At 37.6% G+C, this 21,645-nt stretch overlaps 1 protein-coding gene across 3 annotated transcripts in view; it reads left to right on the top strand.

Annotated features, from left to right (window-relative positions):
• HLTF (helicase like transcription factor) overlaps window positions 1-21,645 on the top strand; it is a 50,235-nt gene that overhangs the window by 5,837 nt on the left and 22,753 nt on the right. The window contains exons 4-16 of one of the 3 annotated variants that reach the window (XM_034781126.1): window positions 2,675-2,808; window positions 3,959-4,056; window positions 4,885-4,959; window positions 5,219-5,410; window positions 5,500-5,595; window positions 6,568-6,616; window positions 10,454-10,544; window positions 11,854-11,933; window positions 12,014-12,058; window positions 13,341-13,427; window positions 13,666-13,763; window positions 16,202-16,345; window positions 18,857-18,995. In XM_034781126.1, coding sequence (XP_034637017.1) covers window positions 2,675-2,808; window positions 3,959-4,056; window positions 4,885-4,959; window positions 5,219-5,410; window positions 5,500-5,595; window positions 6,568-6,616; window positions 10,454-10,544; window positions 11,854-11,933; window positions 12,014-12,058; window positions 13,341-13,427; window positions 13,666-13,763; window positions 16,202-16,345; window positions 18,857-18,995 — 1,328 coding nt within the window. Of the gene's footprint in view, window positions 1-2,674; window positions 2,809-3,958; window positions 4,057-4,884; window positions 4,960-5,218; window positions 5,411-5,499; window positions 5,596-6,567; window positions 6,617-10,453; window positions 10,545-11,853; window positions 11,934-12,013; window positions 12,059-13,337; window positions 13,428-13,665; window positions 13,764-16,201; window positions 16,346-18,856; window positions 18,996-21,645 lie in introns of all 3 variants that reach the window. The other 2 variants (XM_034781125.1, XM_034781127.1) reach the window with 2 other exon arrangements.

Raw genomic sequence — 21,645 nt, 5'->3', positions numbered from 1 at the left:
ATGACAAATTCTAGAGGCATCAGTGAGAGTAGAATTGACAAAAGATTACTTTGTAATTCTTACTCATTGGTTTGGCCCCTTTAAAGGATTCTAGTAGGGCTGGTGAAAATTTTTCTGTTTGAAACTGTTTTTGATGGAAAATTTGGATTTTTTGACTAAATGATTTCCCCCTCCGCCCAAAAGTGTCTCATTTCCATGGAAAACTTTTGTTTATTCATCAAAATATTTGTTCCAAACCAGAAAGTTTTTGGCTGAAATTTTTCAATCTTTTCAGAAAATTAAAATATTTCCATGGAAAATTTCAACAAAAACAAAAAATTAAATTTTCATTGACATTTTTTCTTCTGTGGGAAAATTTTGAACTAATCTATATTCTAATACATTATGCAGACTTATTGTAAAAGAAAATTTCTTTTTTTTTTCCCCTGAAAGTGAATGTGGCAAAAAGTTGTTCTCATCATGCACATACAATAAAATTGGTATTTCTGAGCAACTGTCTTATTGGAAAATGACAATTTGTAACACAGGCAAAATTGTGATTTTTTGCAAAATTTTAATTATAGGTGGCTGTGAATCAGTTTCTGACTCTGATTTGATACACAGTAACAATCAGAAAAATGTTTTATGTTAAGTAGCAATTATATACTGTTAAACCGGTGTAAAATTGTCATGAAAATTTGGCAGTCCTGGCTAACTCTTGCTAATCCCATCTTTCTGTGACTGTAGTGCCAAACTCCAAGAATTCAAAAATCAGAACACATGCTGAGATGAGTGGAAAAATCCTGAAACTATTTAAATCATTTTTTAGATTTTTATTAAATTTGGATATTGTCTTCAGATTTTGAGCTCTTAAAGTGTAAACTGTCCTGTACAAGCAATTGCTCTCCATTCTCCTCACCCATTCCAGCTCCCACTCCGGCGCTATTTTTAACAATATTTGCAGCTTTATTCTCTTTGCAGACTCATCTTGTGTCATTTTTGTTTTTGTCCTTCATGAATAGCATCCTCTGGAAACCTTATTACTAATGCTGCCAGCCTCTAATATACCTATACTGAACATGTGGGAACTGAGATATTTTTTGTAGGTTTCTGACTTGGCTACATTTAGACATTTTGTCATGAGGGACAGCAAAAGGAACATTTCTAGAGCTGTGCCAACAATGGATTGGCTTTTTTGGTACACTGGCAATTCCAGAAAACTGGGGGGGGAAATGTGTTGGGTCAAATAAAATGTTTAGGACAACCTAAAACAGAACTTTTTGTTTTGATTTCAAGTGATTTTGAATGTTTGATATTTTTATAAAACTAAAGGAAATTTTGAAACAAAGTTGTTTTGAACCAAAAAATTTGAAACATTTCCCATAGAAAATGTCATAACAAACTGTTTTAACTTTTTCTCAATTTTAAGGTTTCTTTTCTTTTTTTTACACCTGACCAACTTTGACAGAACTGATATGAATTGTGAAAGGTTTTGTCAAATCTGTAGGTTTTTTTTCCCTCTCACAAAAAAAAAAAAAAAAATTGATTTAAAAATTTCTCTAGCGCTGTTCTTGGCATCTTGGTGTTTTTTGTTTCCTGCTAAATTTCAAGTCCCTGCTCCAAAACATGGAAGTGCTAGAGCTTCCCAATGAAATATTTGTAAGATTTTTTTTTTTTAACATGGACAAAATAATACATTATTTCCCCTAAACTAATTTGAGGAGCAGTTGAACTGTGTTTGCTGAAACTTTCCAGAAAAATTCATCCCCAGGCAGGCATCTTGCATGGAAAACTTCAACCTGAGTGGGTAAAGTTTCAAAAAGTTATAAGTAACAAAAACAGGATCTTATAATTGAAAATGTTAGGCAACTGTAACTTTCTGCTCCATCTCTAATGTATTAATATCATATAAAATACTATATTATGAGCCTTATTCTTACTTATGCTAAGGGCACTTCACACTATTCTGGTAGGGTAAAGGGGCTTAAAATGAGCATAAAGTTAGTTTAAGCACAGTTATATGCTGCTATAGTGGTGTAAAACAGGCTTTCGTACAAATGTGAATCTGGCCCATTATATATTTTAATATTGTAGTAGAAGCTGAAAGCTTGGGCTGTTGCATGGGTATAGCACTTGGGCCAAGTAATCCACTATCTGTGCAGTTTGCCTCACACAGCCAATTGAAATTGTTGCATGAAAATTAGCTGTAGAACAACGATGATTGGTTGAATTCTCTCTGATATCATGATGGTCTGGAGACTCTTGGTATGGCACAAATACTTGCCTTACTGTAGCTGTATGTCACATAGGCATACTTCATAAAGTCAAAATGGCTGAGAACTTAAAACAAATTGGTAACACATCACAAATCCCATTGATGATTCAACCTGATGATTGTCTGAACAAAAAGAACTCTCAACCATGCTTATAGCCGTTTCCATACTGTTTACACTGACACGATGGAGATTCTGGGTTGCAGAATGACAGTAATGGAATCTTACTATATAGATGAATGCCTGATAGTTTTCTTAGGAGTCTGCTTCCTTGGTGGAACTTGTGATTTACTGTTTCAATGTTCTAATGACTATAACAAGTTCTTTATTTCATGGGAGTATTAATTATATATTTTCTCCATTGGAGTCTGCTATGAAATGTTTTACTTTTTAAGTGAGAGGTATGTTCCTTTTTTCTTCAGGATTGTCCCTTATGGAGCAAAGAATGCCTTTACTATGCCTGTACAAATGAGTTTTTGGGGAAAAGAAGAAAATAAGCAAGCTGTTCTAGATGAATTGAAAATGCATGGATTTAAATTGGCTCCTCCTTCAAAAAGTAAGTTATAGATTTGTTTGTTTTTGTCTTTAAAATATTTCAAAGATGACCTTTGCAAATCCTCAGTCTTTAGAAGAAACTTTAAAGGCTTGATCCTGCTCCTGGTGAAGTCAATGGTAATATTTCTGTGGATTCATTGGCAACATCACGAGCCCCAAACGGGCCAGATCCGGGTTCATAGTGAATGTGCGGTTGTGCTCCATCTGTGCTATAATGTGGGTTTTTCCTTGACTTTGTAGACATGAAAAGTGATTGAAGGTTGTGGCAAAGCAGATTTGTTATTCTCTGGAATCTTTTTTGTTTTTGTTTTTTGTTATCCTTTTCTGTCTTTCAGCCTGGGTATGACCTGGAAATTGTGTTAGTATCACTAACCTCCTTGTGAAAGAAAGGGGGTCAAGTGTTCATGCTAATTCTTTTCATAGTGTTGACCCAAAAAATTGCTTCTCCTGCAGGTGTGCAAAAGAGAGCGTGTTGGCTTTTGGCATAGTATTAGGCCCATTTCTTTTCCTTATTCCTGACTGGGATAGATCATAGAGTTGGTATAATTTAAAGGTGGATGAAGATACAATGTTGACATTAGTAAAGTTGTGTTTTTTGTAAAATTGTTGAGCATGTAGATATAATTAAGTGCTTTAATATATTTAAAACAAAGATGAAAGAAACTGTACTATAGTCCTGATAATGTGAGTGAAACAGAGTTTCATCTTTTTGCATGATGAAAAATCAAACCCTGTTATAACAGAAATGTAATCATGTCAACATTTCTTTTTCCCCAGAAACCCCTTGTACCAGGGTTCTTGAAATCAACAGGTCATGCTTTGATATGTTATACTTGCAAAACCTTATGCAGCACTTTCCTTTTTTTGTTGATCTAATTGTGCATTGAATTGTTAGACTACTAAAACATTACAAAATGTAAGAATAAAAATGCCTAACTGGTAAGCAATAGGACTCTTCACAAGGAACTACACTCATAGTCATTTCCCATATGTCACAAATAGCCATTAGTTGGTAAAAATTTTTGGTTTCTACCACACATAGTTGAATAAAAAACAAACTGGGAGAAAAAGGCACCATATCCTGTTATCAGTCATCTGAGCAAGCCAAGTCTCTAACTGCTGTGTTTGTGTTTTTTCTAAATGGAACACAGGTTCAGAATTTGGTTTTGGATCAAGCTGGGTTTCTGGGAGAGCTGGACCAAGCTACAGTGCTCCAGGGCATGCTGCTGTGCAGATGACAACAGAACAGGTGTGTGGTGGTTTTTTTGGTAGTTAGTTGTGTTGAAAATATATACTTGGTGCTCATGAAAATGAGGATTAGTCCTTTTTCATGAGCACTGAAGTATTTTGTTTTTTTCCACTCTGAAACAAATATCTTTTAAAGGGCACAGTCAACTTGAAATCTTGTTTTGTTTTTTGTTTTAACCATTATAGGTTCAGCTACTATACCTGCCCCAGAGTCCATTTGCCAGTTTTTATGGTTTTAAAGCCATTCCCCTATTTTCTTAAATGTCTTTTCTATACCTTGTTTCAGTGGGCTTTACATACAGCAACGGTGAAACCAATTGGACGCAAGGTGCTGTCAAATGCGCAAATTAAAATTAAAAGAAACACATTGTGTAATAATCTTAGATATTTGTCAATATTTTGCTCACTATTGTTGTTTTTTACCTGACTTTGTCCATTTAAATTATCAAGCCATGAAAAGCCTTGGTTCACGCTAAAGAGTTTCAAGATATAATTTGAATTGCACCCATTTGAAGTCTAAATTTGGCCAGGTGTACTCAGCACCGTGAAGATTTTTTCACATAGCTGTACCAGTATACCTCATCCTATTTTATAATGCACATTTTAGTGCCAAGTTGGGATCTGAATGTGGCTATTTCCCCACTACTTCTGCTTTTTCTTTGTTACCTACCTCCCCAGTAGCAGCAGTTTACAGATTCTAGTGGCTCCAGGAGTCATTTGGAGATCTGGGTATCCTTATGGCCATGTGACTGGCATCCGTTATGTCATCAAGTATTTATTTAATGTAGAAGTTGAGTTTAATTGCAACTTCTGTATTTATGCATTGCAGCTTAAAAGTGAGTTTGACAAATTGTTTGAAGATCTGAAAGAAGATGATAAAACTCATGAAATGGAAGGAGCAGAGGTATTTGTTCTATTGAAAAAGTCCTTCATAGGCTTTTAAATCAAGCCTTAAATTCTGTGTTACAAACTTCACATGTAAACATCTGTACATATCTTCAAAGTTTAGCAGTGTCATGCTAGAATAATGAGTTGTCCTAAATACCAGTTAATTTAAGTTTTAAGAGAGCAATTAATCAAATGTTATTTCCCCTCCCCCTTCCCAAAGGGAAAAGGGTTATTTCATGTGAAAGATGTATAACATTACTTTTTTTGACTTATAGGCTGTTGGAACACCATTACTTCCACACCAAAAGCAGGCTTTAGCTTGGATGGTTTCACGTGAGAACAGTAAGGAGTTGCCACTGTTTTGGGAAGAGAAAAATAACTTCTACTATAATACACTTACAAACTTCGCTGAAAAAGAAAAACCAGAAAATGTTCTTGGAGGAATACTGGCTGATGATATGGGATTGGTAATTATGTGTAGTGCTTTAGTGAATTTGAATACAGTTTGACTTATCTCTGGAAAAAACATAAATTTTATCCTTTGCATTTTATCTAGGGTAAAACACTTGTAACAATTGCATTGATTCTTACTAACTTTCATGATGGCAAACCTCTTCCTGTTGAAAAGGTTAAAAGCGATCAGTTGCATAAGGTAAGATGTTTTTTTTTTTTTTTTTTTTTTAAAGGATGGCACACCATGACTACTGTTTTTTGTGTGAAATAATTTCTTCTAGCAAGTAATCAAAAATCCTTACCTCATATCATTTTTACAGTTGATATGAGCTTTTTATGCTTATAATATCCAGTGATATAAAGTAAGAAGCAGAATGGTATTATGTTACACCGCCAGGTCAGTTATAATTAGAGGACTTAATTTAAATATATTTTGAAACAAAATAGTCTGTGTGTTTGAACTTTGAAACGATGTACTCCAGGGAAGAGTTAAATTTAGAGATGAATACACAAATAAGTATGTTTTCCTCTAAGGACTCGCTTATATAGTTCCCATGCATTGCAGAGACTATACCTAAAAATATGAAACAGAGGGTCTGAATGTGTGGGGGGAAACACCTCAGATTTATTTACTTTGTGGAACACCTTCTTACCATATAGTTTAAAAAAGGATAGGGAGGGAGGGAGGATTGAAAAAGTCCTCTTGGATCATCTAATCCAAATGCCAGTTTTGCTGCACTCACTCCCTTTCCCATAAATTGATTTAACTATGCCGTGGAAAGAGTAAGTACAAGCATTGTTTGATTATTTTATTGTAATCTGTACAGGAATTAGGATTTTTTTAAAGCATGATTGCATCAAAATTATGTGGTAATGCTTTGTGTCTGGGCTCAGAATAGTCCGAAAAGTTTAGTGGTTTATTTTCCTTCTAGTATACCCGTGTAATTTGAAGTTCTCTTTCTGCCTGTCTACAGTTCCCTTTTGGTGTATCTGCCTTTTTAACTATATGAATGTGTTAAACTCATAACTTTTTAATCATTTGATTAATGTAAATGTATTACCACTAAATCAATCTTTTTGAATACAAAAAATAATTATCTAGACAGATGAAACCCGTAGCTACCATAGTAGTTGTTACTACATTACAGAATAAACTGTTGTTTTTCCTTAGGAATCTGTTGTCACTGGTGTGAAAAATGAAGGACATGAACTTTTGAAAGGTAACAGTAAAAATGTGAAAGGACACAACAGTACTTGAATTATGAATAATACATGCTAGCGCTAGATCTGTTAACTCAGTAATATACAACAACACTATTATTAGAATAGCAATATGCAATTACAATTAGAGTTAGTTGAAAATTTTCCAACCAAACTGGAAAATGTTGGTTCATCAAACTTGAAATCGCTCACAAAAATTAGTCAAATTCGATGAACTTTTGCCAAATCACAAGCAGGGTTCTGGCAGAGCCTGGCAGGTTGTTGAGGAGTCCAACCATGTGGGCTTCCCTGGGGTTTGCAAGGTCCATGGCTCTGGGGCAGCTCTGCTATGCCAGGGTTTCCAGGCTCCTACGCAGCGAAGAGCCTGGCAGACCTGGAAGTCCTGACTCTAACTGGGGCTTGGGTCCTGGCTTTGCAGCACAGAGTCTGGAAGCCCTAAGAAACTGGGGTTTTGCCAGGGCTCTCAGGCTAGGTTCCCAGTTCTGCGGTAGGGAGCTGGGAAGACATGAGAGATCCCAGGATTATTGCCACAGAACTGGGAGCCTGGAAGTCCTGGGATGGGTTCTGAGGGTCTGTAGCTCCAGGGTAACCCTGCCATGCATACTGCCTCAGATCAGGGACCCCAGACTCATGGGTTAGCTGGCTCCCCTGGAGTTTGGAAACCCTGGGGTCCTTGCCCTTTGGCAGTAAGTATGGAGCCACAAATTCTGGTAATGCTGGCAGCTGCTGGATCAAATCGCTATTCCTCTCAGTGTTACCTCTGCTGTGGTGCCCGAGAGCAAATTTTGTTTCAGAAACATCATAAGGCAGTGTTTCCAAAAAACAATATCTTTTTAGAATTTCTAGTTTGTGAGAAATATTGATAATTTTGGTTTCATTCTATACCAGATTTTGAAATGCCAAAATTTCTGATGAATCAGAAATCCTGAGTTTTCGCCAGGTCTGCTTACAGTAGCAATTCTCTGAGGACCTGAAAGGTCTTTACAAACTAGTTAAGCCTCTCAGTAGCTCTAAGAGAAGTAATAAAATACACATTTAAACTGAGGCATATGGAGATCATCTGACTTGTCAAAGTTACCTTGTTATTTCCACTCTCTTCCCCAAGATTGTGAGGGTTTTTTAGTAATATAAAAGTGTAGCACCATTGCATTCATTTGGTTGAACTCATTGTGAAAGGAAAGTTACTGAGTTGGAGAGAGCAGAAATTGCATTCAGAACATGCTTTTTCCTCACCTTTTATTTTCTGGTATTTATGTGCACACATTTTTGAGTACTATTTACACTTACACCAAAACTGCTTCTGCAAGTTTAGCTGCTTCAGTTTTCCTCCGCCAGGTCTATCCTACTACATTTTATCTCTTGAATTTACTTTTATGTATATTCTTCTTGGGAATTCTTAGTTTCTTTTTTCTCCAACAGATACAATTATTTAAGATGAAGATCTTATTTACTTTTTTATTTATGGATCGGTTACAACATAGTTCTCTGTTTCTGTTGACTTTAACTAGTTTTAGGTAACCCAGAAACTCAGATATCCCTAATTAGTCAAGTCTGCAGCTAGAATAACCCTCATCTTGGAAGTGCTCTATCCTGACGTAGCTTTGTTGGGACTGTCTTTGCTATCCGTATGGTATTTACATTAATTTTCTCCTTGTGTCTTGTAAGTTTTGTACTTGGGTCTACTACAATAATGTGGTCAGACCCAGTTTTATGCCTTGATCTTGCACACAAGTGTAAGGTTTTATTATTATGTACTTTAATATAAGGTAAAGGTCACTGTATCCCGCTATAGAGGAAAGACTTTTTTCTGTTGTAAAACATTTCTAGTTATTTCTGCTCCCTAGTTCTTCATCAGCTCAGTGTTGGTCTCATATTTCTCCATTTCACAATATCTGTTCTCCTCTCGGTGTAAACGGTGCTAGTAACAAGGACATACCAAATCTCTACTAACTACCATTTCTAATCTAATAAATCTGCTTTGGATAGAGCCAGACTCTGATACTGTACTTGGTCAAATAATGTTTAATTGTCTCTTGTTATGTGGACTGAGTCCTTTTGGTCTTCTCTGTTGTGGTCTGTTGAGACAAGTTGTGTTTCTCTCAAAGTGCTTTGTATTTAAGTATGAACTTACATGATTGTCTATATGATACTTAAATAACAATTTAAATGTCCAAGAATAATGTATGATTTAAAAAATATTAAATAATATCTAAATACAGGCCCATCCTTAATGTTGTATTCTTTTTAAGCTAACATTAATAAGGGTCATCTATTTCAAAAGTAATTTTAAAATAAAAAGGGTCTAGAATAATCCCACAAAAGCCAATAAATGTATTAGGATACCTTTCAGGGTCTGATTAGAAAGCTAGTTTGTATCTTTAGCTTTCTATCAAACTGACATCAAAGCTATGTCAGTTAAAACCAGGCTGTGGCATACTAGGGTACAATTCAGATCAGTGGAGGGCTGTGTCACCGCTGCCTTGCAACCTGGGTGCCTTACAGTGCCTTGCTGAAGTAGCTCCCACGTGGGCTGCTCACAAACAGCCTTCCAGCATGCAAGCCATAACCGGAGTGTTGTGTATAACTGCAGTCTGCTAGTTACCCACTGGTTCTCATCAGCTTTGGTTATACTGCAGGGGGACCTCAACACACCCCCAGTTCCAGATTTCCCAACAGAAACGTATGTCCTGTACTGCTCAGCCTACTCCTGGACAGCATAGCTATATTAAGTCTGTTCTTCCTTTAAGGGAAAAATATGCCAGTTTATTATCTTATATAGAGTTACCTAGACACTTCAGCTTCAACCCGCTGGATTAGATGAAACAGTAAAACAAGTTTATTAACTATAAAGAGAGAGATTTTAAGTGAGTACTGGTAATGAGGCATAAAAGTCAGAAATGGTTATTAAAAAAAAATCAGGATAGGCACTAGTAAGTGTTTTAACTTAACAAACTATATTAAATTCAAGCAAAATTTCTCAACACATGCTTCCAGCAAGGCTACTGACCAAACTCTTCAGGTATGGACGCCCCCCCAGAGTCCAACGGCTGTTTTCCTTTGTCAACTTAGGTGCGATGTCAGAGACAGACAGGGAGAGAGAGTGGCAGTCTTGGGGTGTTTCAATTCCCTGCCCCTCTCCTGAAAATGTTTTTCCAGTTGGGAACTAGGAGACAGAGTCTGTGTGGAAGGATGTTCTCCACTGTTTTTTTTCTACCGGTTTGAGCTTCCTTTGTTTTCCCTTCCTACTTGATGACTCTGTTTACTACTTAAATGCAACTTAAGGCAAACATACACTCCTTTGTTCAAGACAGGACTTTTTGACCACTTTGGTGGAATGTGAGTTTTGAACATCATACACGGTAGTCTTATAACTTCACATACAATGTTTCCACATGTATTTTATCAGGTCAATATTGACCAGCAAAGTATGAGTTTTCAAATGATATCTTACAAAGGCACACCTACTATGAAGATTATTACAGTAGTGTGTAGGGTGTGAATGCTGGGGTGTGTTCCGCCACACGGCCATTAACACTTTTTTACTTTCTTTGTATGCAAATTTAGCTGGGTAAGGTGGTGAGTGGTTGTTTTACTATGTCAGCATTTTAGATGGCTGGAAATATATTAGGAAGATCTTCATAGTATTTTTATTTCACATTTACAGTCGTGACTCAAAATGCCAGTTATGCTAATTTCACTCTGAGGAATTTAGAACATTATTTGTGATCTAAATCTGTACTAGTTTTATTCATCAAGTAGCTCTCAGGTAGCTTGGCTTTCAGGCAGAAAGACCGTATTTTTCTTTTCATAACTTTTTTTTTTTTTTTCTCCTGAAGGGACCAGCTGTAATGTGGAGCCCAACATTTCTAGTGTAAAGAAGAAGAGTGAAACTGTTCAGTCACAATATTCTAGTTTCCGACCAAAAAGGTAATATCCTGAAACACACTTTTTCTCTTTGCTGGCTTGCTACATGACATTTGAATAAAATTGAAGAGATTAGCAAGAAACTAGAAGATGCAGTGCCTTCCTGGTTTTTACATCAGTTGGATTGGAGTAAGGATGATCTTATCTAGGTGGTAAGTGTTTTGTGTCCTCTCCTCTGCCCATCATGAACTTTTTTTCTAAGTGACTCTTGCCTACATTCTCAGTTGTTTTTATCCCTCTTGTCAGTATAATAGTATCAAAGGTGGTAACTGTAATCCATTCTTGTAATAATGCTGTTTTCATACCCATTGAATTTTTTAAAAAGAATGTAAACAACAAGGTTAGATTGCTTCGTTTATCTGCCAGTGTCCATAGCAGCAATATTCTCTTTTCTTTCCCAAGCTGCAGCTTACTGTTGTCAGAAATATGCTGTAGTGTATATTCTAAGGTGGGAAGTATCACAGACCACTAATTGAGACTGAGCGATAGGTATGATAGCAGTGCCAGGTATTGACTTCACAGTTAAAATGAACCAGAAATTCTGTATTTATTATTTAAAAAACTTTGATATAAAATTCTGATGGGCTAAATTCCAGTAGTTTTTGTCAGTGTTTCAAGTATACTTTTAGATCAGGCATTCTCAAACTGAGTCGGGACCCCCAAGGTGGGTCACATACCCAATTTTAATGGGGTTGCCAAGGATGGTGTTAGACTTGCTGGGGCCCAGGGCCGAAGCCCGAGCCCCACCGCCCGGGTCTGAAGCCGAAGACTGAGCCCCACTGCCCAGGACTAAGATTACATGCTCCTTGCCCAGGGCAGAAGCTCTTGAGCTTCAGCTTTGGCCCCCACCTCTTTGTGGTGGGGCTCGGGCGGACTCAGTCTTTGGTCCCCCTCCTGGGATCGTGTAGTAATTTTTGTTGTCAGAAGGGGTCACGGAGCAATGAAGTTTGAGAACCACTGCTTTAGATGCATTGTTCTGTAGACAAAAGGGACAGCTTTTGGCTTGATTTGTGTTTGAAACATATTAATATGTTCATGCCATTTCATCATGGCACAGCTTGTTCTTTTTATTGGTTAGTGTAAAGATCTGTTTTTTTTGTTTTGTTACATTTATGAGAAAATAGTCTGTCTACAGAATTTTTTTTGCATATTGAAGTACAACAAGGAACAGAGTACATTTTGTTTTGTCCCCCACCCTCAGAGGAACTTTTCAAAGCGTATTGGCCATATCTATTGCATGTTAGTCTGTGTGGCTAAAACACGCTCTTCAAGTTTTAGTACTGGTTGTGAAGTTTTTATTTTAATATTTTAGAGCTAAAGCTGAGAAACCCAAATATACAGTAAGCAGTGACTCAGAAGAATCTGAAGAGTGGCTACCACAACAAACAAGAAGTGAGCTGTATTTAAATAATTGGGTTAAAATAGAATTTAATTTCATTCAGTTTTTAATAATCAATTGTTTTTCTTTTCAGCCAAATGTGAAAAAGATCTCCCAGCAACCAGAAAGAGAAGTAAAAGTATGTTTCTTTGGAGTATAAGTATGTTTTCATACCAGAAATTTAAGCAGAAATTGTACACTAGAAGATACTTCAGACCAACTTCTTATCAAGAAAATCTATATTACAAATGTTTCAGTTAAACTCCTGCAGACGTGTGTTTAATGCTGTAAGCATGTAACTCGGTTTAACCATTTATAAGAGTAAATTTATCTATTAGAAGTAGAACCTTGAACTCTTATTTAAGAAAGGGCTATTGAACTAGCCTAGTGTTGATGCACTCCTTCCCTGGGCTTATGTTTCTTACTTCTTCAGCCAGAAAAGCTGTTAAGTAATGATGTGACAGGCTTTGAAGAGAATCCTTTCCTCAGTGGTAAAAGGGATGGGATAGTGGAAGGTTTAATGAGGAAACATGAGATGCTTTAGATTCTGACAAGCATGGGTAGTATGTAGGCACAGAGATGGAAAAAGCGCATTTGAAAGGCAAAGCTATATTACAAGATAAAATGCTTAGATGCTAATCTAAAAGTGTAAGAACATACGTTATTTGTCAAACTAAATACCTCGCATGGAAGAAAATCTGAAAGACTATAGGTATTCTGCATTGAGGGCTTGTTTACATAAACACTTTGCAGCAACCTGGGATGTAAATCTACCCCATGCTTCCTTGCCTGCACTACGTGTCTGTGAGGACACAGCTGGCGTGCACTAAAAGTTCCCTAGTGCGCTTTGATCTATGCTGCTTTGAAACCAGAGTAAATCCCAGCACACTAGGGAATTTTTCTGCTCAGCAGCAGAGTCCACTTGGGCACTTAGTGCATGGCAGGCTAGTGGAGGGTAGGTTTACACCCCAGCTTGATGTGGGCTAAGTGTTTGTGTAAACAAGTCTAAAGTACTTTATGTATGTGTGTACTCCTGGAGTGAAACTTGTGCTAAATCGTTTGTCCTAGTGGCCGATAGATTCTGTCCCTTTGAGAGTTACTCCATGTTAATAGAACAGGAGTACTTGTGGCACCTTAGAGACTAACAAATTTATTAGAGCATAAGCTTTCGTGGACTACAGCCCACTTCTTCGGATGCATCCTAAGGTGCCACAAGTACTCTTGTTCTTTTTACGGATACAGACTAACACGGCTGCTACTCTGAAACCGTCCATGTTAATAGCTACTTGTAAAACAGTGAGAAAATCAGTTTGTTTGGTTAACAGGTTTCACTTAGTGTGACATAAATGTAACAAAAATATACCTACCCATGCACACATTTTTAAAATGTCTTGCATTTGGATGTCGTCTTTTGGCAGCAGCTTCTTGCATTATCCAAGAAGACACAGGCTTTGCGTCTGCTCTTGCATCTCCATCTGCTCCATTAAAAAAGAAAGCAAAGAAAAAAGGTAATGCAGAAATAAACACAAGTCTTATGAATTTTTATTTCTTTTCAAACTGAAATACTATACAGATGGTTCTTATCCTGTGAAGCTTACATTATTTTGATGGGGACCTCCAAAAGGACTGCAGGGAACTACCCAATTTTTTTTTTTTTTTTTTTTAGCATTGTGTTTGTTATAATCTTTCAAAATAAAGGATTAAGGTAAATGATTATCCTGCTGAGTGTCACTTCTATTTTCTCAGATACTGCAAGTGTACAGTCTGTTAAGAAAAATGATTCTGAAGAGGGTCCCAGAACAACACTGATCATATGTCCGCTCTCTGTCCTAAGCAACTGGATTGTAGGTTTTACATTATCATGTTAATTCTTGAATATTTTGTGACTCTTAATTATGACAGTACAAATAACATTGCTCCAGTAACATGTCATTTGACTAAAAATTACTGCTTCTCCTAATTTTGAAATAAAGCAGTTATTCAAAAAATAGGTAACTTTTAACATTGTTGATTTATTGCGGTTAACTCACTTGATTAACTCAAAAAAATTAATTGCAATTAATCGCCGTTTTAATCACACTGTAAAACAAGAATACCAATTTAAATTTATTAAATATTTTGGATTTTTTCTACATTTTCAAATATATTTATTTCAGTTACAACACAGAATGCAACGTGCACAGTGCTCGCTTTATAATGTTTTTATTACAAATATTTGCACTGTAAAAATGATAAAAGGAATAGTATTTTTCAATTCACCTCATATAAATACCATAGTGCAGTCTTTTTATCATGAAAGCGCAACTTACAAATGTAGTTTTGTTGTTTTTGAGTGCAGTTATGTAACAAAAAAAAGGCAGTGCAAAACTTTAGCGCCTGCAGGTCCACTCAGTCCTACTTTTTGTGCAGCCAGTCGCTACAAGAAACAAATTTGTTTATATTTACGGGAGATATGCTGCTCACTTCTTATTTACGATGTCACCTGAAAGTGAGAACTGACGTTTGCATGGCACTTTTGTAGCCGGCATTGCAAGGTATTTACGTGCCAGATATGCTAAACATCTCCTGCAAATGTAAACAAACTTGTTTGTCTGAGCGATTGGCTGAACAAGAAGTAGGCCTGTGTGGACCTGTAGGCTCTAAAGTTTGACATTGTTTTATTTTTGAATGCAGTTATTTTTTGTACATAATTCTACATTTGTAAGTTCAACTTTCATGATAAAGAGATTGCACTACAGTACTTGTATTAAGTCAATTGAAAAATACTATTTTATTTTTACAGTGCAAATATTTATAATTAAATATAAAGTGTTACTGTAAACTTTGTATTCTGTGTTATAATTGAAATAAATATATTGAAAATGTGGAAAACATCCAAAAATATTTATATAAATGGTATTCTATTATTGTTTAACAGTGATTAATCACAATTAATTTTTTTAATCGCTTGACAGCCCTAGTAATTTTTGATACTAGAACATGAGACTAAGTGGCTTTTATTCACTGATATCATGTCCATTAAAGAGCTACAAATACTGGTCACCCTGTGAGGAGAGTCATTATTGAGCAAATGGGTTCCACACAGGTTCACAGTTCCACCCTCCTTTTTTATTGCAGGAGAGAAGTTCATTGTTTGTAAACATGTTAAAGGAACACTCAGTTTAAAAATCACATGTCTTTGTCGAAGCTTTATGCCATTGTGTTGTAAAATCCAAAGATAATTAAAACTGAAAAGAGATGAGAGAAAATACTCTTGTTTTTTCAATTTTTTGTTGTTGGTCTGTTTAAATTTTTTTTGTAAAACTACAAAATTGGACGGTGGACTTGGCATTTGAAACTACAGTTTTCATGTCATTGTTTGAAATTGAGACAAATTCACAAATAGTTTTGAATCAACTGAAACTGCAAACTATTCATCTGAAAAATCTTGCCTCGCTCTAGCTATAATTCCTTCTCTAGATTCTGGTGATTCGTGAAGTTACTGTAATAAAATTACCAGAAATAATGCTGCCTAATACTTACTCAGTAATGGAGAAACTTGCAGAAAACTCAACAAATGAAGCTTTGTGTGGAGAACTCAGAGTGAGGGAGATTAAAGTACTCCCTCCATATATTATATTTGCGTCCTAGAACTGTGATAAACTGATTTCAATAAAAAGTATCTTTAGACTTTACCCCTTCTTTTTGTCAGCAGCTCTAATTCTGCAACATGGTGCTAGTGCTGGAGAGCGACAAAGGCGAAACACTTTAGAAACAAAAAAGAAAGGGACAAGTGAAGAACAACTATTTTATTTAAAAGAGGGGCAAAAATTTAAACACTAATGATGAAAAGTAGATTTTGAAAATCTTTCATTTTAAATAAAATGTTGTTAGTATCACGAGACATACTAATAATTTTTAACCTGTCATTCTTTCATTTATTTTTTCTTATTTATTCAGAAATGCCATTGTAGCTTTATTTTACATGTGTAAAAAATATCTCCTCCCTCCGTCCTTCCCCTCAACTCCATTGCAGTACAATTCCTTGTGACTCACTATGAAGCTTTGCTTTGTTTTTGGTTCTGTTTTTGCTGTAATTAAGTTGGCTACTGCAGTTCCCTCTGCCTCTCTTATCCCAAAACAGTTGACTTTTGTTATATGTCCTATGTTCCACCATTGGTAGTTGCAGTATGCCACAGAGTCAGAACAGAATCTACAGTTGTTTTTGTAAGCCATCCTTAAGGAATATAGTTATGTGGCAACATTTGATTCATCGCAGTTTCTCTAATGACTTTTCTTTCAGGACCAGTTTGAACAACATATCAGGCCAGATGTTCACTTGAATATATATGTTTATTATGGTCCTGATCGCAGCAAAGACCCATCATTTCTTTCAAAACAAGACATAGTACTAACAACCTACAACATTTTAGCCAGCGATTATGGAGTAAGTAAAATACTAAATGTCTTTATAGCAACTTTTTATATCATGATATAAAACCAAACAAACTTAAAATGGCCATTTATGAAGAGTGGGAGGCGTTCTTTGAATGTATCTATTGTATTATTTTTAGCAGTTAAATTCCCCACAGATTCTGACTGCATTAGGTTTGATCTAGTCTGGGGCTGAGCAGGGTTTTCCTTACAATTTCAGTTCTGGGTAGCAGTGGGCTGTGCTAGATCTGGGCACCTGAACTGAGAGCAGGGAGTGTGTATCTTTAGTGCTGTCAGTGACCCCCTCAGTCCCCTGGCAGCATGGAGGAGGAAGCTGCCTGATTCAGCTGCGGGGGGGGGGGAAAGAGACTTGAGCGGAGAGCAGGTTAGGACAGGCAACTGGAGGAAAGGCGAAAACTGGGACTTGGGGCAGGGTGGGCAATTGGTAATTTGGGACTAGGTGTGCAAGGAGATTAGGAGTGGGGGGGGCAGATGGGCTGAGAGGCAGCAGATAGAGGTATGGGTAGAGACTGAGATTGGATGAAGAGTTTGAGGGAGAGACTAGGTCTTATCTCCTTCCCACATTGGTTCTAAGATGAGAGGGAGGATTGATCTGACAAGGAACTAGGGTGCAAAGGTAGAACAAGAACTGGTTGGGAAAAGAGACCTGGGACAAAGAGCTGGGGGTATGGGGGACACTAAAACTGAATGAGGAGCCCTGGAGGCCAGTCAGGATGGGAAATGTGGGTGGAGAGGAAGATGGAGGCTGGGATAGCAAAGAGACAGAGGACTGTGTGAGCAAGGAGATTGGGGACAGGAAGCTAGGGGATGGGTGGGAACTAGGGTTGGGCAGGGGAAATGAAAGTGGGGGAGGAGAATAACCGATGGGGAGCCCTGAGGGGTGAGGCAAGGATTTTCTGGGCAAGGGGACTGGGATTGGGTAGACCAAGAGAATGGGACTGAGGCAAGGAGCCATGATGGAAAAGAGACTGGACAGGGACAGGGCAGAAGAGGTTGAGGTTGAAGGGCAGCGGTGGGGGGAGGGAGAGGATTAGGCAAAAGTGTTTGTTCTCACTATATAGCGTACTCCCCTCAGGAGCTTGGAATGGAACCCAAGGTTCTTGAGTCTCACCTTTGCTCTGATGTCAGCAAAAAATCTGTGAAACCCTCTGGCAAAATGTCCCAGCCCCTTCTAGTGGTGATCCACACTAAGGGCTTGTCTATACTTGCGTGCTGGTTTGGCGGCTGGAATCGAACTTCTGGGTTCGATTTATCGCGTCTTGTCTGGACGCGATAAATCGAACCCAGAAGTGCTCCCCGTCGACTCCAGTAATCCTGCTCGCCGCGAGGAGTACGCGGAGCCTGCCTGCCGCATCTGGATCGCGGTAAGTTTGAACTAATGTACGTCGACTTCAGCTACGTTATTCACGTAGCTGAAGTTGCGTACCTTAGTTCGAATTGGGGGATTAGTGTAGACCAGGCCTAAGGATGACCACATACTACTGCTATTAGTTACTCTGTTAGCTCAATTTGGAGAGCTCTCTGCAGTGGATCTAAAGGTTCCAACTCTGTCTGCTGCTTAATTTTACACAGCCAAGGCACTTCAGTCAAGCTTTTTGAATTGCATAGTTAGGGCCCTACCAAATTCACAGTCCATTTTGGTCAATTTCATGGTCATAGGATTTCAAAAATAATGAATTTCATGGTTTCAGCTATTTTTAAGTCTGAAATTTCACTTTGTTGTAATTGTAGGGGGTCCTTACCCAAAAAGGAGTTGTGGAGGGGTCACAGGGTTATTGTGTGTGTGTGGGGGGGTTGTGGTACTGCTACCCTTATTTCTGCACTGCTGCTGGCCCCACCGCTGCCTTCAGAGATGGGCAGGTGAAGAGCGGTGGCTGCTGGCTGGGATCCCAGCTTTGAAGGCAGGACCGCCATGAAATCTATACAGTATAGGGTAAAAGCACACAAAAGACCAGATTTCACGGTCCGTGATGTGTTTTTCATGGCTGTGAATTTAGTAGGACCCTATGCATAGTCTATGAAAGTATGTAAAAACTGATTGTTTTATTGAGGGATGTATTAATTTCCTGAATAAGATATCTGTTATATGTGAATCCATGCATTTGGCTAGGTTTGTTTTCATACAAATCTCAGTCCTTTTAAAATATCTGGGTATCAGTTGTTTGAAATGGCCCCTCCTATTTAATTTAGCATCATGTAGCCCCCTTCCCACTCCTCTGCTTTCTGCTCTGGTCACCCTTTTGCATCCTCTTAGTCCTAGGCACTTGATTTACATTTCCAGGGATTCTTTAAATCCAAAAGAGTGGGTTCCTCACATTCCTCGTTTTACTGTTTTTTGAGTAAGCAAGATAAAAATGAATATACTTTCTACTATTAGAAATCTGTCTTAATGAATCTACCTCACTTGTGCTATATGTGTTAGGTCTATGACTTGATTTATCATAGTTGCAAAAAGGTCTATTTTGATTTGAGTTACAGGATCAAAAATAAAATTGTATTTCAGAGCAGAGGCGATAGCCTGTTACACAGATTAAAGTGGCTGAGAGTGGTGTTGGATGAGGGGCACACAATTCGAAACCCAAATGCTCAGCAAACTAAAGCTGCATTAAATTTGGAGGCACAGAGAAGATGGATACTGACAGGTAAAATATTTTACACTACAATAATTGCAGTGTTAACCTTTATTTTTGTACTACAGTGACACTACATTGTGACGTTGTGCAGTCTATATGGTTTTATAAAAACTTGATAATAAGTCAATATAATATAACTGAGATAGTTTTAGAGAAAATACGGTAATAAGTGACTGTAACGTAACTGGGATATGCTTCATGCAAAAGGTCTCTTGTAAGGTATCATTACAAAGCTTATAATCTACTGAGTATGATCATCTGATTTGTATAAATGAACCACTCTTGTATCTAAAACTAGAATATAAAATGTAACTCTGAGGGCCTATTGTAATTGTGTAAAGTGTGGACCATTAATGATGGTTTGGAATCTTGATGACTCCCATTGTCTGCAGATGGCTGTATATACCTGTGAGTCTTCCTGTATATGTGTGTGCTGGCAAGTGAGTAATGAAGTCTTGCAGTGACATGTGATCATGTCACCTGAACTGGAATCCATCTTTAACCTGGTGCTTTTCCAGTGAGGGGGGGTGGAAACCCAGAGAGACAAAGAGTTCCCGCCTTATGCAAAAGATATATAAAGGGGGGAAGAGAACAGAGAAGGGGAGAAGCCATCATGAAGAATCCCCTAGCTATCACCTGAGCTGCAACAAGAGCTGCACCAGGGGAAAGAATTGTGCCCAGGCCTGGAAGGTGTCCAGTCTGAGAAAAACTTACTGAAGCATCTCTGAGGGTGAGATTATCTGTATTCAGTTTGATTAGGCATAGATTTGCGCATTTTATTTTATTTTGCTTGGTGACTTACTTTGTTCTGTCTGTTACTACTTTGAACCACTTAAATCCTACTGTCTGTATTTAATAAAATCACTTTCTATTTAGTAATTCACTCAGAGTATGTATTAATACCTGGGGGAGCAAACAACTGTGCATATCTCTCTATCAGTGTTATAGAGGGCGAACAATTTATGAGTTTGCCCTGCATAAGCTTTATGCAGGGTAAAACGGATTTATCTGGGTTTAGACCCCATTGGGAGTTGGGCATCTGAGTGCTAAAGACAAGCGCACTACTGTGAGCTGTTTTCAGGTAAACTTGCAGCTTTGGGACAATTGAATCAGACCTTGGGTCTGTGTCTGGAGCCAGACGGGAGTGTCTGGCTCAGCAAGACAGGGTGCTGGAGTCCTGAGCTGACAGGGAAAACAGGAGCAGGGGTAGTCTTTGCACATCGGGTGGCAGCTCCCAAGGGGGTTTCTGTGATCCAACCCGTCACAGTATTTTTTAAAGAAATGTTTTCATTTTGGCTTTATCCAGAAAACCTAACATTTATTTTGGCTGCTGGGCTCTAAATTCACACTTATTTTAGAATGCTCTTAAATTAATCTTAGTTCAGAAAGAAGATCTCAAAATGGTTTTGAAAAAGTAATGTCAGAGTTTTTCATAAGTCCTCAGTAGCAAATTAGAAGTCCATAGAAAACTGCTGTAGCTATCATCTTTATAAAAGTTGATGAGAATGCTACCAAATTAAACTATTTAAAATAATGCTATTATCTCAGCTTCATTTTACATGATCAGCAAAGAAGGAAGGGACTGACTCACAAACCAGCATGTTTGATTTCTTTGAAACCCAGATTTTTTTGTTCACTTAGTCCTTGATTCAGGAAAAATCCTTGTTCAGGACAACACATAAGCACGTGCTTGGCTTAAATCAATGGCACTTAATCATCTGCCTAAGTGTTGGCCTGAGTAGAGATGCTTTCCTGATCTGGGGCCTAAGTGAACTGCAAACCATCTCCAACAACTTGCAAACGTGCTGTCTAAGGAATAATGCCCAAAAGGCATGTATTATGGATAGAGCTGGGTGAATAATGGATTTTTTTCCCGTTTGTTGTCAATTCTGAAAAACCGAACAAAATTTTGTTTGGGTTGAATTAGTGAATCAAAAAGTCAAAAAAAATTGAGTCAAAATGATTTTTGGTTTTAATTTTGGGCATTTGGATGTCTAGTTTCACAAAACAGCTGCGAGGGAAGGAAGAAAACCTCTCAAACCTTTACCTCAGTGGCTAGGGTGTTCTCTTGTGTTGTGGGAGATCTTCTCTGCCTGATGTGGAGAAGGGATTTGAACTTGTTTCCCACATTACAGGAGTGTGCCCTAACACTGGACTATGAGAGATTCTGGTATGGGTCTCTCCTGTTCCACCTTTTATAAATTAAAAAGTCATGGGAGCAGGAACTTGAACGTGGGTCTCCCACATCCTGGGTGAGTACTCTAAGCACCAGCCTATATAGTCTTTCTCATTCTCTTTCCTAGGCCCAAAAATTATTCTTTGTCATTCATAGTATCAAATCATAAGATCAGTGGCCAAGTTTCTCTAGTGTCTGCAAACTTTAGATTTCTCACAACAGTCTAGCATTTCAGAGTATTTTTGAAGTATTCCTCTTAGAAAAAGACTCAATCATTTTATTCCGTTGTCAGTCGTTCTTAAGAAGTTATATGTGCCCTTTTTTTTAAATAGAGGGTTTTTTTGTTTTCTGGTACAGTAACTCCTCACTTAACGTTGTAGTTATGTTCCTGAAAAATGCGACTTTAAGCGAATCCAATTTCCCTATAAGAATTAATGTAAATGAGGGGGTTAGGTTCAGGGAATTTTTTTTCATCAGACAAAA

The sequence above is a fragment of the Trachemys scripta genome, chromosome 9, assembly GCF_013100865.1.
Source record: "Trachemys scripta elegans isolate TJP31775 chromosome 9, CAS_Tse_1.0, whole genome shotgun sequence".
NCBI lineage: Eukaryota > Metazoa > Chordata > Testudines > Emydidae > Trachemys > Trachemys scripta.
The sequence above is the reverse complement of the archived record's forward strand: the minus strand, read 5'-3'. Positions and strand labels throughout refer to the sequence as shown.